A 16,558-nucleotide genomic window follows, 5' to 3' on the forward strand; every position below is an offset into this window, starting at 1 on the left:
AATGTCCGGTTGTCCTTCAATGCACGAGGTCTTTACGGTGCAGTGCGCTGCCTATGGATGGCAGTAGCTGAATTGCGCAACGACGCTAATCGTGATCAGCCAGTCCCACAACGCGCCCGACTAATGTTTCTCTGCGGTGTCGGAAGTGAGAATGTCGATCCCACGGCTTTGTGTACACTTAGCGCAACTACGTTGCCGTGCTCGTTGCAATAGTCGACTTCGAAGCTCGACGCTACTGCCCGGTTGTTCTTGCATCGCGCGATTACCGTGACGCATTGGTCGTTGCAATGGCTGCAGCGCATGGAACACACTGTCATACCGTGGTCTTTGCGGACTCAAGAGGTGGACTCGAAGCGTGTCTCAGTTCGGCTCGTTTATTCGTGCAGGCGTTCGAACATCAACGGCTTTCACGGCTTGTGGCATTCGGACCCCCTAGATGATTCGCTCAGCGCCGACTCTACGCTCAAGTGCGCAAGAGACACGAGCTTGAAACTCGCGGCGCTTGAGACCCGAGAGGTAGTTGACGTCGAAAGCTGCCGTCGATAGCTTGCTCTCCGTGCCTCGTACCTCCTTGTTTTGTCGAAGCGCATGAGCGTTTGCCATGTCGAATGGCAATTCTGTTGCCAAAACGTCGGTTGGCGGATCAAGCTGTTGCACCAGACATCTGATATCTGGTGAAGATCGAAGGGCATCCTGTTTTTGCTACAGGTTGCGTTGCGATTCGCTCCAACTTGCTCTCGGGCGCGAGCGTGTTGATCATTGTTCAATTCGCCTGCCATGGTTCGCATCACGCTACCCTTCTTCTCCTTTTGCCTCTCGGCGCTCTCGTCGACGCTGGCTGCTGACGCGGTGACTCAAGTCCACTTGGGGTTTGCTGCGAGCTGCCCCTACGGCATCTCGGTGTCCTTTGCGAGTAGCCAAGCCCAGCCCTTCTCGGTCAAGTTTGGAGACAACCAAGTGGCGACGTCGACCGCCACGACATACTCGGACGGGAACTACAAGTCGCCCCATTTGCACACAGCCGACCTCTGCAAGCTCACGCCTCGCAAGACATATCCGTACTCGATCGGGTCGTTCCAGGCGTCGTTTGTGGCTCCACCGGCGCCCGGCGATAGTGCAGCGCCGACGGTGCTCGGTATCGTCGGCGACATGGACTTCAACGACCGAAGTCTCCGCAGCTTCCGCACACCGGTCAACGGCCACAAAACGCAAGCGATTCTCGTCGCCGGCGACTGGACGTACGCCAACGGGAAGCAAGACAAGTGGGACAAGTGGTTCGACTTGCAAGTGCCGACGCTCTCGACACTGCCGACGACAGGGATCAATGGCAATCACGAAGTGACGGTCGGCGGTGAAAAGTACAAGGCGTACCTGCGGCGCGTGCCCGGTCCGATCTCTGAGACCAACAAGGCGGCGTTCCGGACGTACTATGCGATCAACGTCGGTCTTGTCCACGCAGTCTTCCTCGACGATTACGTGGGATCGCAAAGCGGGAGCGTCGGCAGCAAAGGCTGGCTCGCCGAGCGCAACCAGCAGTTGGAGTGGCTCCAAAAGGACTTGGCGGCCGTCGACCGAACCAAGACGCCGTATGTGATTGTCATCAAGCACAACCCGTTCTACAACACGTTTGACGACCACCAGTGCGTGTGCGGGTCGACACCGTTCGAGATCAGCAACGTCGAGACGTGTTGGGCAGGCAAGTACAAGAAGGCGTCGTCCGAACCCCACTGCGGCCTTCAAGCCAAGCTCGAAGACGTCTGCAGCAAGTTCAAAGTCAACGTCGTCTTTGCCGGTCACTGCCACGCGTACGAGCGCACGCACCTCGTCTTCAAGAACAAGGTCGACAAGACCAAGGGCATTGTGTACGTCACGACGGGCGCGGGCGGCCGTGGCCACGGCGGGCGTCGCGTCTCGTCCGTGCCGCAGTGGTCGGCCTTTGCCGAAGGGGACATTTACGGCACGTCGCGCATCATCGCCACGCGCACCAACATGCAAGTGCTATGGGTCGCCCACGACAACATGGCCAAGCCGCTCGACGCATTCACGGTGCTTCCGTAATGTGCTCTCGTCGCGCCACGTCATATCCTTTCTCTCGTTTTGTAACTGCCATGGCATTCCTTCTTCAATCCAGTGTCTGTATCGATACAGTGTATCTCGCATCCAGTACAGTGCATGGTTTGCACTCTCCTCGTTCGAACTCGGCGGCCAGCGACTGCACACAAATTCAAGTGTCGGGTTGGTCAAGTTGCCTACTACTACAGTAGAAACAATCGACTAAGGTTATCATGACAACCTAATGCGCAAGGGCAGGCAAAAACCCAACGCCCATATCATAGACCGGCGCCGGGCCAACGAACTCTTGCAAGAGAGCCTTGGCGATGGCGAGCGTGTCGCCGTGGGCGTCGATCGGGTACGAGATGATTTCGGTCTGCCACCCAAGCTCGAAGGCTTCCATGGCCGCCTTGGTCGCCTTCTCGTCGACCGGCCGCTTGGCCTCGTACGCACTGCACACTTCGTTGAGCCAGATGCGCCAGCGGACGAGGTAGTAGCTGCCGACAAGACCCGCCCACTGCTTGGTCGCATAGTCGCCAAGTGTGTTGCCGTTGCTGTCACCCCAGCGCGTCACCTGATTGCGGGCTTCGTACTCGTAGTACAACGCAAGGTCGGTGTTGCTCCCGGCGAGGTCCTTGGCGTCAAAGAGCCAGCGGCCAAGGAGAAAGTCGTGGTGGGAAGCGAGCACCCGCTCCATGCCTACGATCCGGTCCAAGATGCGCTGGGCGATCGCGTAGACCTATCCACCATCATCATCAACCGCACGTTTGCAATCGGCAAAGCTACCTCGCTCGACGACGCGCTGCCGGCACGAAAGACCGCGCGAAGATGCTTGTAGTCGATCAAGATGGCGTCGCTGAGTGCTTGACGTGTCACGTCGACGACGTCGTGCAGGTACGTGTCGGTGGTGGCGAGGGCCGGTGCCGAGTCTGCGGCACGAAGCAGGCTCTGCCACGCCCGGATGACAGCGCCGTGGTCGTAGCTGATGTTGGACGGCATGAACGTCGAGGCGTCGAGGTGCCAATGCGGCCGGCGCGTCACGATGCTCTTGGTGACGCCGCCATACTCTTTCGTTACGTTGTAGACCGATGAGGACAATAGTGTCCACGCAGCAAGAGCGTTGGCATCGCTGCTGTGGTAGCGCGACGTCACGTAGCTGTTGACGTACGACGGCACGTCGACGGGCGAGGCGGCCCACGCCATGGCGAGCGCGAGGTCGTACACAATGTAATTTTGAAAAATGCCTTCCATCGTGAGGCCGACGCCGACCATCGTGCCATTGCTACGCCCACGGGCAGCGACGGGGTCGGTCGCGAGCGTCGGGAGGTCGCCCTTGAGTCCGAGATTGCCGCCAAAGTTGTGCAAGACGCAGTAGATCCACGACTTGCCAAAGTAGTTGTGGCTCTTTTCCCAGATCGGCACCACCTCGCTACGTAAGCCAAAATCACTCAACTCAGAAACCCCAAGAAACAATAAAAAATGGTCACAAACGTACCTGTAGAGGTCGAGGATGAGCAGCTTGTCATCGGGAACACCGCCAACGTAGGCCTCAATGCGGTCGTTGGTCCAGTAGTCGCTCAAGAAGAGCCAGCCTTGCATGAGCCACACTGCGTTCGGATCCGACGCGACCATGCTGTCGATGACGGCTTTCGATGCTTTTGCGAGGTACGGCAGGTCCGACTGCGACGGATCCATCTCGTTGTACGTGTCGGCTTGGTACAAGGACGACGTGTAGCCATACAGGCGGCGCTGCACGGCCACAAAGGTCTTGCCGATCGCGAGGTAGAGCGGGTCGGTCGGCTCGAGCATGTAGACGCAGCAGTACGCGTCCGGAAAGTTGCCCCAGTTGGGCGACCGCGAGATCGATGCGTTGGCAAACTTGGACGCGACTTCTTCGGGCACATGGCCCGCAAAGCCAGGTAGCGCCGGGAGCATCCCAAACGCGCGCATCCGGGCGAGAATGCGCACTTGGAGTTCAAACTGGTCGTCAATAAACGCCTGGGGCAGCGGACCCTTGACCCAGCTGCCGCGGAGGTTGCCCATGCGCCCCCACGCGAGGAACGCGGCGCCGGCAAAGAACTTGTCCATGCCTGCGGTGGAGATGCCAAACTGCTCGAACGTCGCCTGCCACACTTTCTCTTGGCCTGTAAACGCCAATGGCATGTTGATGCCGTTGAGCGCCATCCAGTCAATGTGCTTTTCCCATTTCGCCCAGGACCACGACCACGACGAGTAGCTCACCGTGCACACGTTTTGGTAGTACGTGTACTTGGAGGCCTTCTCGAGGCGGTGGCTGCCAGGCGGAAGGGGCAGCACCGGCGGCAGCTGGAGGGCGTGATCTTCCCAGTCCGTCTGTGTGTGCACGACCGTCTTGAGGTACCTACGTGCGCATGACGCCGCTTGTCGCGAGTGTCATAGGACAAACCATTGGAGGCCATAGCCCAATGCGGTGGCGCTCGAGCCCGCCAGGCGTATCTTGCCGTCGACAGCGCTCACTTCGGCCACGTCGAGGCCCTCGGCCGTCGGTGCCACCGTGGCAAATGTAAACTAGACATGCGTCCATCGGGGTCTTGGGCCTTATATGGGCGTAGTACCTGCTCGACGTAGCGATGGCCGAGGCGGCGGACGACGAGGTCGGTCACTGCAGCAACCGCATCGTGCTCGGGGAAGGTGAGGTCGACGCCCGCGGCCACGCCGCCCAGGAGCGTCGCCACGACGCAGCAGAGAAGCTGAACCAAACGCATGTTGGCTTTTCTTTGATTCCATGACGTGCGGCCAGCGTATCCGGACCTGCCTCCTTGAAGCTAAAATCACGCAACCGTATCTTTGGAAAGGCAATCTCAAACGAATCTCAAACCATTGCCGCTGTCTCTGGCATGACCGCTGGCGTCCGTCCGCACCCAATGACAGCTCCTACGCACGACAGTATGACGCCATGCGCCGCACATCGAACCAGTCGCGCCTACCGGTCCCCCTCTGTCGCTCTACGAATCGAACACCGCTTACATACGCCAAGATCTTAGAGGGTAACGCTCTTGACGAGATATATTTTATACTGTGTCCATGGCGGGGTCGGGCGTCACGACCAGTAGCCGCGGCTTGAGCGTCGCGCTCAAGTAAAACTCGACGCACGGCGCCGACTCGAGGTTGCAGCCGCGCGGCTCAAAGCCAAAGATAAGGAGTACAATGGCCGCGAGCACGAGGACGCCAGCGCACACGAGCATGATCGTGCGGCCCGACCACTGCGCCTCGAGGAGGATCGGGATCACGTACGGTCCGGCGGTGGCACCAATGCGGCTAAACGCCGAGGGATACGCCGCCCCCATGGCGCGGATCGGCGTCGGGTAGTTCTCGGGCGTGTACGCGTAGAGGGCCCCCCACGCGCCGAGCATGAACCACGACATGAAGGCGCCCGTGACCATGAGATTGGTCTGCGTGTTCTCGACATAGCCAAAGGCGATGGCCGAAACCGCAGCGCCGACCAAGTGCATTGCGAGCGTCTTCTTGCGGCCAAAGACCTCGACAAGGTACGCGGCCGAGAGGTACCCGGGAAATTGCCAGAAAATAATGAAAAAAAGCGTTCCCGTCGAGCCGTTGAGGTCAAACCCATTCGGCTCTTTCGAGCGCAAGTCGGGCAGCCAAATGTAGATGGCATAGTACGTAAACGAGAGACAGCACCAGACCGTCCAGAGCACGAGCGTGCGCGAGAGAAACTCGCCGCGGAAGAGGAGCCCGACGCGCTCGGAAGGCGTGAGGAGCCGGCAGTCGAACGCGTCAAGCCCCGACGGATGCTGGACAACGCGGAGCGCGCCTTCGTTGGCCTTGGCTGGGAGGATACCGTGCGCGCGCTCGATCTTGCACGTCACTTCGCGCGCTTCGTGGACGCGATGGACGCTCGCGAGCCATTTCGGGGACTCGGGCACAATGTAGCGGACTGCGATCGCATAGACCATCGAGACGGCCGAGATGTATAGGACGACGCGCCAGGAGACGACCTTGGTGAGCTCAAACGCGAGGAGGACGGCTACCATGCACCCAATCGACCAGAACGACTCGAGGAGCACGACCATGCGACCGCGGACCGGCGCCGGTGCGAGCTCCTGGACTAGCGTCGAGGCTACTGGGAGCTCGCCGCCAAGACCAATGCCGCCGATGAAGCGGCATGCGAGGAGGAGCCCGTAGCTGGTCGCGGCGCCGCAGACCACCATCGACACCATGAAGATGAGCATCGTGAGCATGAACATGGGCTTCCGCCCGTAGACGTCGGCGAGCATGCCAAAGGCGATGGCGCCGACAAACGAGCCGGCAAAAGCAGCCGACCCGAGAAGCCCAATCTGGTGCCCCGAGAGCGCCGAGCCGTCGCTGTTGCGCACGTCGACCTGCCAACCCTTTGCGCCGAGGTACGTGAAGAGGAAGGTGTCCATCGAGTCCATCGCCCAGCCAAGGCCCGTTTTGGCGAGGAGGCCCCAGTAGTAAGCCGAGATGCCGAGGCAGCCGCCGAGCGGGAGGTTGTCGAGTCGATGCGCAATGCTCTGGACCGACGTCATGCTGATCGAACAATGCGAAGTTTGAAAAGCTATCGGCGTCAGCGCAGCGAAGGGTGTGTCACGTGCGCTCGTCGGACGAGACGGAGAATGCGCCGAGCAATCGCGGAAGCGCTGGTCGATAGGACGGACAACGCGGGCGAACTCGTTGCATTTCGCAGAAGTACGGACGAGAGCTTCAACAGCACCGCGTGGATTCGCCACTGATTGGTATCACAGGACCGACCGTCGGAAGATCGTTGTGTACTTGGGTGATGCGCAGAACATGGCGGGCGCAGTGCAGTGAGGACACTTGCCTGATGTCAGTGCCGGCGTTCAGCGTCACGAGTCCCGGGACTCACCATCCCTCTTCTGGCCGCAAGAATATATATCTTCCAGTGCCACTCGCAAATGCCAATAAGAACAACGTGGTGGCTTGGATTACATGCACCCAACTATTTTCAGTGCGATGACGCGCGAGCTGTCGATCGATCTGGAACGGCGCGGTGATAGACGCAAACTGACACTATTCGCATATGGATCCGGCATTTCTGCCGCCAAATCTCACGTTTCTCTCGGTGGCGTCCAATGTTTCTCTTGCTCGATATCGCGCCCGAATCTCAAGGCGAATGGCTTTGGCGATACACTTATCTTCTCGGGTGTCCCTGCCACCCCTTTGTACAGTGGACGTTGGTGTTGGTTCCGGAGCGGTCAAGTACAAACTCGGATGCATTCTTTCTCTAACAAGACCGAGCTACTTGGGGCAACAACAACCGTGTTGGTGTCCGCCATATCAGAGTTGTGGGCGAGGCGGGGTAGCTTTTGACTGATAATATGAGATCGTGGATGGCTCGAGCTCGCTTCCTCTGCGCCTGGATCTTGGTCCGTGCGTGTGCTTCTATATCTTGGTCTTCCAGTACTCGGCCTTGCGCGGAAAACCTCTTCCACGTCTTGGAAATGGCGCAAAAAGCCTCCGAGTTCGTGTTCACCAATTTTGATTGCAACAAGAAGAGTCCGTGTCTTCAAGTACGACACCTGTACACGTTGTACCTACTGTCTCAACGAAACCTGTGCACACAAATCACAGTCTATTACACTGGCCGACACGAGTTGATACACAACACAGTTGCTGCGTGGAACTATCGCTCGGGTGTCTGGATTATGGTCGGATCTAGTGTGAATCTCGACGGCTTCAGTCCACGAATACTGGTAGAACTATCATCAGCGCTCGATCAAACGTACACTAGATGCCAGCATTACATCAAATGCCATGCATTGTACTGTTATGCGCGGTTCCTAAGCGCTTGGGCACCATAGACTACTGCGATTGGCAGTAATACCAGTTAGTCGATGAACCGACTGGGACGTTTGCTCCTACACCTGGAAACATGCCTCGAAACCAACGCCAAGGGCGGCCAAGTATCGATGCAGCGACGCGAGGTAACACGCGTGACTGGTTTGGCGACGATCTTCGGTCCCAACATGGCCTCGAATTGTCCACCTTGGTCAACTGCCGCTGCGTGCGCTGCCAGCATCATCGGAATTAGCAAGACCAAAAATGCGTTTAGAGCTCGTCGAGGGACGTCATTTGGCCCAAGCGCCGCGCGTCTGTAGTTGGGTCGACCATCAAAGGCAAGAGCTTCCTACGACTACAAGTTCTCGGGTAGATATCGCGCGACAGATGTCGACCACATTGATTCGAAAGAATGATGTTGTCACCTTGATGGTGGGCGATGAAGTGACGAACAGAGCATCCCAGAAATGGAACCCGAGACTACGACTGCGACTAACAACACCACGGGCAGGGACCTGTTGTGTCTGGTTCGGTCAAGCCATGCCAGCCGATGCAAGCGTGTATCGCTGGAGAGTTATGACTCCAGGAAGCGAGTAGCCTAGAGTCTTGGTAGCTTGTGTGCATGGTGTAGATAGGATAGTGCTTAGGTGTCATATACGGATGATGTCCGGTAGCGACCCTATACGGTAGTGACCCATCATAGAGCCTCTTGACGAAGGTCTCATCCGGCACAACCTATCGTTCTATCCACAACGCTGGCCTCCATAGTCTCAGTTCCCAATCTGCCTTCGTGGCGTAATGCAATACAACTGCCTGCTTCCTGGGAGATGGCTCTCCCCTCGCTGCGTCGTTTGCGTTGCACTGCGGAAGCCACCACAGACCTCGGGTACAGAACACTCTGCACCACCACCTGGATAGGTTCGGGACACCGATGCGCACCATACAGCTCGTTATCTCTCCCAGCCCTTCGCTAAGAAGCTTTCAGGTATACTCACTGGTATCTCTGCAAGAGATGACGAAGACGAATGTTGCCATTGTTGCTCAAGTGCCCGAGAATGGATGCGTATTTGAAACGGCGCGTACAACCCTCTCGGAAGGCCGCCGAGGCATCTTCTGCCCAGCAGATCGCCTGTCGAGGGTTGGATTCAACCGCTCGCAGCGCATACCGTGGTCGCTGATGGCGGATGCAGCGATGCACTGACAACTAGCAACTAGGAAATCACATTACATGAGTAGGTTTAGAATACACCAGTAACGAGCGCTCTTCTACACGCTTGAATCTTGGTTGCTCGGTTACAGTGCAGTGGCGCGAGCGTGACCAGAGTTCCTCCCCTGCAAGGCCAACGAACAGCACAGAACTGCCTCGAGCTTCCGCGCCCGAGTGCCGTGTTCGGCCCCAGCCTGCCACGCTCCCATCAATGGCAAACAAACACCAACCGATGGACTCGAAGCTGTGGTCACTATGCCGAGGCAGACATGTTGCACTGGGGTGAAATTCGAGTGGTCGAGGACTCGCATGGCGAACTGCCCCTCTTCGCCCAGGGTGGGCACGTGCGAGTTCAACCAGTGTGTCGCTTCTTTTCGACGCCGCCGCAAGCTCGTGCACAAGCGCTGGGACGCGATGCAACGGATGCACCACCGAGATAGCTCACCGAGAGAATCGGCGGGATACACTGTACTCTAGTCGAACGGCCACCGTGCATACCAGAACGCTGTTCGACCTTGTTCCAGCGCGACTCAATGTGGTATTACTACGACAACGAGAGTAGCTACGAGAGTGGACGTGGCCATTAGCTCGGGTACGCGCCATTGATAACGACGGGTGGAGAAGTCGCACGTAGAAGATGGACGAGTTGGTGGAATCTGAAAACGACGTGCGTTTGTATAGCCAGTGGCCAAGCCGATGAGAGCGCTTCCCGACAAGAGTGCATCGACGACGAGAGGCAACTGCGCACCCCACCACGCACACCACCACCACAAGGTCATGACGAACGCCGCGTGCCAGCCATCCATTGCGATGCTTCGTTGGTCCATACACGTCCTGGTGCTCACAGAGCCTATCCCACTGTTCGCATCATCGTCGTCGTTGGCATCTGACGGGATGATTATGCTACACATGTGACCCGATACCCACATCAAGTCACGACCGCACCACGAACCGCGCCTCGTCATTTTTGCCAAGTTGGCGGCTTCAAGATTCATCTCCGCGCTAGCGTCAAGAACGACCACGGCTTACAGTACACTCGACCGACCACCATCGCGAGAGGCAGGACACGCCATCCATCGACCGCGTCGTGAGGACATCGCGCGACGGCGCCGACGACAAAGACATGTAGCACTGCTTGGAGGAGCTCGAAGCTCTGGGATAACGCTGCGGCGCTAAAAACAGGTCGTAAGTCACGCGAGACAACTACCGTCGCCATCGCCGCTCGCGGTGCACCCAGGCGCGCGGTTGTCCCAGGTCCACTCAAACACGATGTTCGTCGCGGAGCGTTTGGGTTTTGCCCAGTTTTTTCCCGAAGAACTTTATGAAGTCTTCTCCCATGTGCTTTTGCTGCCACCTGGATGATGCGGCACTCACGCCGGGGTTCTACTAGTACCGTGCAGTCAGCGCCGTGGCATGAAGCAGCGAGCTGCCGCCGTCCGACAGCCGGGATGCGCGTGAGCCATCGTCCTAGCGTCTCAACGCAAAGAAAACCCACGGACCTGAAGTGGTTCCAACTTTTTAATGTTCGACGCTTCCTGGTCGGCCTGACAATCGTCGCAGCCATTTCGCGTCTCGCCAGCTGGCAGTTGCCCACTTTGCCGTTTGCTTTTGCTTGGTCATTCCCCAACTTGCGAGCATGAGCTTCAGTGCCAAGTTGTCGCCCGAGGCGCGGCGCCAGCTCATCAACGCGGGGTACGGCCAGATCATCTCGCTCCTCCTCGTCGTCACGTCCATCTTTACGCGCTACCTGAACGATGCCAATGCGTCGCTGCCGACGTTCCAGACACTCTTCCTCTACGGCGGCCTCACGGTCACGTACCTTGTCTACCACGTCGTCGCCAAGCGTCCGCGCGTGGACCTGCCGTGGTGGTACTGGGCGATCCTCGGCCTTGTCGACGTCGAAGGCAACTACTTTGTCGTCCTCGCCTTCCGCGGCATGTCCAACTACGCGGTCATGGGCCTCGTCGTGCACATGACGATTCCGTTCGTGACACTCTTGAGTTTCCTCTTCCTCCGCCGCAAGTACCTCCCCGTGCACATCATCGGCTGCATCCTCGCCATTGGCGGCTGCACGCTCATCTTCATCGCGACGACGGCAGACGGCGACTACCCGGACCAGGTCAAGAGCAACTTGTACGCGCTTCTCGGGTCGCTCGGCTACGCGCTCTCCAACCTCCTCAACGAGTTTGCGGTCAAGAAGGGCGGCATTGATGCCAACATTGAGTGTCTCGGCATGATTGGCATCTGGGGCCTCGTCATCTCCGTCATCCAATTCTACTGCGTCGAGTACGACCAGTTCAAGACGGTCGACTGGGACGGCGCCAAGATCGGCTACACCTTTGGCTACGTGCTCACCATGTATGTCTTTTACACGGTCGTCTCGGTCTTTCTCCGCATCACGGAGGCGCTCATGTTCAACCTCTCGATGCTCACGTCCGACTTGTACTCGGCGCTCCTCATCCGCTGGATCTTTGGCAACACAGTCCCGAACTTGTACTGGCCCGCGTGGGGCCTCGAGGTTGTCGGTATCGTCCTCTACTCGCTCCGCGAGCCGATCCAGCTCCGCCGCGACGACCCCAACTGGTGGCTCAACAAGGTCTGGAACACGATCGCGATCCGCCTCGGCCTCCCCATCAAAATGCCCGTCGAGTCGCCGGCAGAATACGTCGACACGCCGACCAAGAAGAACAGCTACGTCGAGCAGCACGCATGATGGAACTAGAGAGCGATTCTCAACAACACCATATAGCTGTCTGTAGGTTACACTGTCGACTTCTCTCTCTCATATCCAAGCACCACAATCATAGCGTTGGCCGACGCTCCTAGTCTTGCACAGCGTCGTTCACGACTGCCTCTTCTACATGCGCTTCTTCCGCGGTGCCTGGTGCAACCAGAGGAACCAGTGTATGCAATGCTGCAGCCCGCTGGCTTCTACCTGTCGTCGATCGAACGTTCTGAGTCGGCTTTGCATGAACAACTCGGAAGAACTCCTCATGGATGCAGCGAGTGGACTCCGTGACGCCTCTCTCTCGACCGCTCAAGTTGGCACAGCAACTACTACGTCAACTACTACGTCGACTAGAACCGACTAGAACGAAGCCAGAAGGAGCAGGATATATGCGATCGCGTAGCGAATGGAGTACTCTTCTGCTTGATTCCTTCCGTACCCCACAACGTAGAACCATCTCTATGGCCCGATGACTGGGATGCTTCGATCGCCTGGCATACTGTGGGTCCTCACTGTGGTCTAACCAAGCACGCTGTAAGGGAGATGGTGCAGAGGTCAGGCGACAAGCAAGACTGTGGTGGGTCGTGTTGGTGGTAGTACAAGGGTCTCGGCGGCAGTCGGCATCGTGGTCGCCTTACAGATCCCGTAACCGCTTGGCGACCTCGGTGAAGGACTTGAGCACCTTGAGCCCGCCCTTCTCGGCCTTGTCGCAGTCGATCTTTTGCGCACTGAGGAGGGACGTCTTGAGGTCCTTGAGAAGGGGGCAGTCGGCGCCTTCGTGGCGCTCGAGCACTTGCATTTGGTTCTTGTACGCCTATCGCCCAAGTTATCATGAGACGACATGATTGGCAGCGTGGCCGCCTACCACGACGAGCAGCTCCTGGACTTCCTTGGCCGGCATCGCAAAGAACGTCATGAACGTTGGCTTCCCGCCGCTGTTGCGCTTGTCGACGATCGAGCCCATGTTGTCGCCCTATTATTCGGGCATCGTACGCTCAGCAAGATGAGGTGCGGGACGCTGGCTACCTTGACGCTAATGAACGCGCCCGTAAAGCCGTCCAACGGCTGCAAGTCGGCCGTCTCTTCGTAGTTGATGTCTTTTGGCGGCCAATCGAGCGCATACCACCACCTACATGCATTGTGGTAAGCCATTGACAAGCATGGACGCTCGTCTACCTGCAGAGAAGCTCTTGGACGAGCCGTCCCTTGAGTGTGTCGTAGAGGGCTTCGGAGCATTCTTGCTGCTTGAACGCAATGTGCGCGACCTTGCGCGTCGACTTGGTCGAAGGCGCCAACGTTCGCTTCTCGATCTTGACGTCGGCCTCCTTCTTGACCTTCTTGGAGCCATTCGCCGCTTCCTTCTTGACCTTGGGCTCGGCCTTGACCTTGGGCTCGGCCTTGACCTTGGGCTCGCTCTTGGCGCTGGGCTTCTTCTTGAAGGCAGAAATCGGCTGGTCGTCGTCCTCGCTGCTGCTACTGCTCTTCTTGACCTTCTTCATCGTCATGAGCGGCTTGTCCTCGTCCGAGTCCGTGTCATCGTCGTCGACGATCTGCCGCTTCATGCTCGGCTTGGCCGGCTGCTCGCGGAGCTTGGAGAGAGGTACGTCTTCGTCGCTGTCCCTACGCATGTACACGCGTCAACCTCGACCATCGCTTCCATGCTCCTACGTCGAGCTCATGGCGGCGCCAACGGTGGAAATGTGTGGAGTCGATTTTAGCTCAAGGGACACCTCTTAAATTAAATATCCCTTTTGGCAGGTTCGAGCCAAACAATAGCTTGCATATTGTATACCATAATCAGTATAGGTTCGACGATCGCTTACCTCAATCACTGTATACTATACGTTTCTACAGCTTAACACGTGGCAAGCTGCTGGCCATGCTCAAATCCGTGTACTCAAATCGCAGCTCTGCTCCAACACTAGGCCTGTCGGTACAAAATGAGATGCTAGCACGAGTTCCTGCTAGTTGCGAGTATACTAATATACTATCATATAAACCTAATCGTCTTCATTGATGCCCCTCAACGGCTTGACGGACTCGATAACGCGATGGCACCGGAGTCCGTGGTCGGTCTTGGAGTGCTGCTCGGGCGCGAATGGGTGGACCTCGGACCCTTTTGGCCGCCGCAGCTCGCGTCGTACAGTGGGCTGCCATCTTCCTTCCGTCGTATGTCGTACATCATCGATCTTCTTCGGTTGCATGTAAGTTATCGGTGCTGCGGCTCGATACGTTCCGGCGCATCGCCCACTTGTCCCCCTCTGTGTTCAAGTTAAGGGATGTCTCTGCCTTCATGATCACCGACGAGCGCTTCTCGCGCTCGACAAGCGGCGGCACTCCCTTGGCTGCCCCCACCATCCCATGACGACCTGTCGACCGCAGGCTCGCCATTTGGGACATGCCGCTCATGCCGAATCGCATCACCTTGGTGCGCTGGTGGTGGCGCCGTTTATTGCCTACGCATGTCATCCAGAGTCGGTATTGAATAGCGCACGTACGGAATGCCACGTGGGCAAAAAAGAGTGTGTGTTGCTCTTCTGGGGAGAGCGACTGGCGGTGTTTTGCGTAGAGGTGGTAGCATGCACTAAGGAGCGCACTCGACACCAACACCACGACCGCGATGAAAAGGCTGTCGTCTTGAAACCCGAGAAGCGCGAGAAGCAAGATCGCCCACACAAGCGCGCCAAAGACAGCCCCGGCGCGGCCCAACGGGTTGGACCACGTGTACTGGAGCTGGCCAAAGCGCCGCTTCATGTGCAGCGACGCGTAAGACGACGCTATGTACACGCACGCCGCGTATACCATTGCAATGGCATACAGCGTGCGCTCCAGCATCGGTACCCCATACGCGAGACTGCAGAGCGCAAGAGACGACAGCGACGTCAGCACAAGCGCTTTCGAATGCGACAAGTGGCGGACGTGGAGCTCGCCCAGCTCGGCGGGAAGGAGTTTGGACTTGGTCATGCTAGCAAGAATTGACGACGTGGCAAGGACATAGCCGTAGAGTGTTGCGACTGTCGGTGGCAACGCAAAGATACTCGCCGACGCTTCCGAGATGGACCAGCCAAGTGCAAACCCTGCCAAAGGTCGTATCAGAACCTTGTCCATCAAACAGCGGCGCGTACCTCGGCTCAAGACACTGGTGGGGACCTCGTCGGTGGACATGGGTACGCCAAGTGTAATGACAAACACACCTGTACCAAGAGCACACTGTGTTAGCATCGCACGGACGTGGCCGTGCGCAAGTACGTCGACTGGCCGGTGCACGCTGTCGGCAACAGTACTAAGGCCCTCGAGCCCGACGAAGAAGCGCGCGTGGGCGGGCAAGTCCTTCATAAAGGCGGAGATGCCGCCGCGGACACCGTCGTCGGGGAGCGTGGCGAAGCTGGCGTGCGACGCGGCGGAACCCATGTAGGAGAATGGTCACCGAAGAGGCTGCAAGGACATAGTTGAGAAGCCAAAAGACACGGCCGCCGCGGTAGTGCACCGAGAGGATCGCACCGTGCGCCGCTATCCACACGAGCGGCGGCACATATGCTGTCGACAGGATGGCGCGCGCACACGGGCTTTTTGCGTCTACACCGGTGGCACCCATGTGAATGCCGTCTCGATTGGTATCCTTGGCGACGGATACCAATCACGCAGGGTACCTCTCGGAATGCACCAATCAACGTACGGGTGCGAGATCGCAGACAAGGTGTCCGACTGTGAGCGTGAGGGCGCTCGCGTAGCAAACAAAGGAAAGTGCCTCGGCCGAGCCGATGAGAAACCCGAGATAGTAACCGAGCGCGCAGCGCCCGACGCCGTAGACACCACCGCTGAACGGAAGGGCACTTGTGCGCTCCGCGGTGATAAAGCTGAGGCAGAGATACGCGCAGGCGAGGAGACCAAATACGATCGCGCGGCTCGTGACGCCCGCACTCGTCGTGGTCCAGCCGGTACACTGGCTGCCGAGCCCCAGCGTAAGACCAAGACACCAAATCGTCGTTATCGATGCGGGATAACGATGGTCACGGGACGCGTGCTGACGCGATAAGGTCGGCCGCCGTGCTTCCATTTCAACAACAGAAAGGCGATCGAAATACCCAAGCGTTTTTGAAAACAGACCTGTCTCTGGACCGTTCATGTCACTATAGACACCGCCAACGTATGGCAATGAGCATGATACCTTATACTGTGACCTGTAGATCGGTCACACTTGGTCGGGACGGTGGGTTGAAGGTGTTCATATTACCAGCGACAGAGTCTACGGAAAGTATGTCCAAGACGACTTCGTAACTCTTTATGTACTTTTGAAATACTATTCTGGACGAATCGCTCCGTTGTACGCAGTACACTCCCAACGACCCAGTGCTGGTGCCAACTCCGTAGCGCAAATAAGTCTTTGAATTTGATGTCAGCGCGCCACGTTGATTGTCATGTCCTCCTTGTACACCACCGCTACAGTACGGGTGCTGACGTCATTAGAGGTCCTCCACGTCCTGGAGCACGAGCGGGGCAATGGCCGCCGACGGTCGTCTTGTCGCTGTCGTTGCAACGTCGCGTGGCACCACCGATGCGTTGAGGCGGCGCGGTTTGCGCATCGAGAACGAAAACGACGTCTCGCGCGTCCACGTCACGCTCGGCCGTCGCTTCTCCGTCTTGTGCAACTGGATGAGCTCCTTGACGCGCCGCGAGCGAACGAGCTGATGCAAGTTGGTGCTTGGCCGTCGTCGCCGCAGTTGGTTGGCCGTCTCATTCCCTACAAACCATTT

At 58.0% G+C, this 16,558-nt stretch overlaps 8 protein-coding genes across 8 annotated transcripts; 2 read left to right on the top strand and 6 right to left on the bottom strand.

Annotated features, from left to right (window-relative positions):
• Positions 1-777: 777 nt before the first annotated feature.
• SDRG_07117 (hypothetical protein) lies at positions 778-2,058 on the top strand (the record flags this gene model as incomplete). The annotated part of the gene is made up of 1 exon (XM_008612935.1): positions 778-2,058. One exon carries the CDS (start codon positions 778-780, stop codon positions 2,056-2,058), a length of 1,281 nt encoding a protein of 426 aa, XP_008611157.1.
• Positions 2,059-2,230: 172 nt separating this feature from the next.
• SDRG_07118 (hypothetical protein) lies at positions 2,231-4,813 on the bottom strand. The gene is made up of 5 exons (XM_008612936.1): positions 4,647-4,813; positions 4,478-4,599; positions 3,548-4,432; positions 2,839-3,481; positions 2,231-2,791 (listed from the first exon to the last, which is right to left on the bottom strand). The coding sequence occupies exons 1-5, from the start codon at positions 4,794-4,796 to the stop codon at positions 2,294-2,296; spliced, it is 2,298 nt and encodes a 765-aa protein (XP_008611158.1). The 5' UTR covers positions 4,797-4,813; the 3' UTR covers positions 2,231-2,293.
• Positions 4,814-5,070: 257 nt separating this feature from the next.
• Positions 5,071-6,601, bottom strand: SDRG_07119 (hypothetical protein; the record flags this gene model as incomplete). The annotated part of the gene is made up of 1 exon (XM_008612937.1): positions 5,071-6,601. A coding segment is annotated over one exon (1,499 nt), but the record flags the coding sequence as incomplete, so codon positions are not given.
• A 4,049-nt stretch (positions 6,602-10,650) lies between these two features.
• SDRG_07120 (hypothetical protein) lies at positions 10,651-11,848 on the top strand. Its single transcript, XM_008612938.1, has one exon. It carries the CDS (start codon positions 10,713-10,715, stop codon positions 11,787-11,789), a length of 1,077 nt encoding a protein of 358 aa, XP_008611160.1. The 5' UTR covers positions 10,651-10,712; the 3' UTR covers positions 11,790-11,848.
• A 590-nt stretch (positions 11,849-12,438) lies between these two features.
• On the bottom strand, positions 12,439-13,483 carry SDRG_07121 (hypothetical protein; the record flags this gene model as incomplete). The annotated part of the gene is made up of 5 exons (XM_008612939.1): positions 12,439-12,618; positions 12,670-12,777; positions 12,831-12,933; positions 12,981-13,424; positions 13,473-13,483. 5 exons carry the CDS (start codon positions 13,481-13,483, stop codon positions 12,439-12,441), a joined length of 846 nt encoding a protein of 281 aa, XP_008611161.1.
• Positions 13,484-13,985: 502 nt separating this feature from the next.
• Positions 13,986-15,215, bottom strand: SDRG_07122 (hypothetical protein; the record flags this gene model as incomplete). The annotated part of the gene is made up of 3 exons (XM_008612940.1): positions 13,986-14,260; positions 14,303-14,881; positions 14,930-15,215. 3 exons carry the CDS (start codon positions 15,213-15,215, stop codon positions 13,986-13,988), a joined length of 1,140 nt encoding a protein of 379 aa, XP_008611162.1.
• Positions 15,216-15,471: 256 nt separating this feature from the next.
• SDRG_07123 (hypothetical protein) lies at positions 15,472-15,861 on the bottom strand (the record flags this gene model as incomplete). Its single annotated transcript, XM_008612941.1, has 1 exon — positions 15,472-15,861. One exon carries the CDS (start codon positions 15,859-15,861, stop codon positions 15,472-15,474), a length of 390 nt encoding a protein of 129 aa, XP_008611163.1.
• A 338-nt stretch (positions 15,862-16,199) lies between these two features.
• Positions 16,200-16,556, bottom strand: SDRG_07124 (hypothetical protein; the record flags this gene model as incomplete). The annotated part of the gene is made up of 2 exons (XM_008612942.1): positions 16,200-16,489; positions 16,554-16,556. The coding sequence occupies 2 exons, from the start codon at positions 16,554-16,556 to the stop codon at positions 16,268-16,270; spliced, it is 225 nt and encodes a 74-aa protein (XP_008611164.1). The 3' UTR covers positions 16,200-16,267.
• Positions 16,557-16,558: the final 2 nt, after the last annotated feature.

This window comes from Saprolegnia diclina, assembly GCF_000281045.1.
Source record: "Saprolegnia diclina VS20 unplaced genomic scaffold supercont1.20, whole genome shotgun sequence".
Taxonomy (NCBI): Eukaryota; Oomycota; class Saprolegniomycetes; order Saprolegniales; family Saprolegniaceae; genus Saprolegnia; species Saprolegnia diclina.

Coding starts and splice junctions, on each gene's coding strand:
- SDRG_07120 (XM_008612938.1), top strand. CDS start 10,713: ATGAGCTTCAGTGCCAAGTTGTCGCCCGAGGCGCGGCGCCAGCTCATC.
- SDRG_07118 (XM_008612936.1), bottom strand. CDS start 4,796: ATGCGTTTGGTTCAGCTTCTCTGCTGCGTCGTGGCGACGCTCCTGGGC. Junction 4,600..4,646: donor GCCATCGCTACGTCGAGCAG/GTACTACGCCCA, acceptor ACGCATGTCTAG/TTTACATTTGCCACGGTGGC. Junction 2,792..2,838: donor GCAGCGCGTCGTCGAGCGAG/GTAGCTTTGCCG, acceptor GATGGTGGATAG/GTCTACGCGATCGCCCAGCG.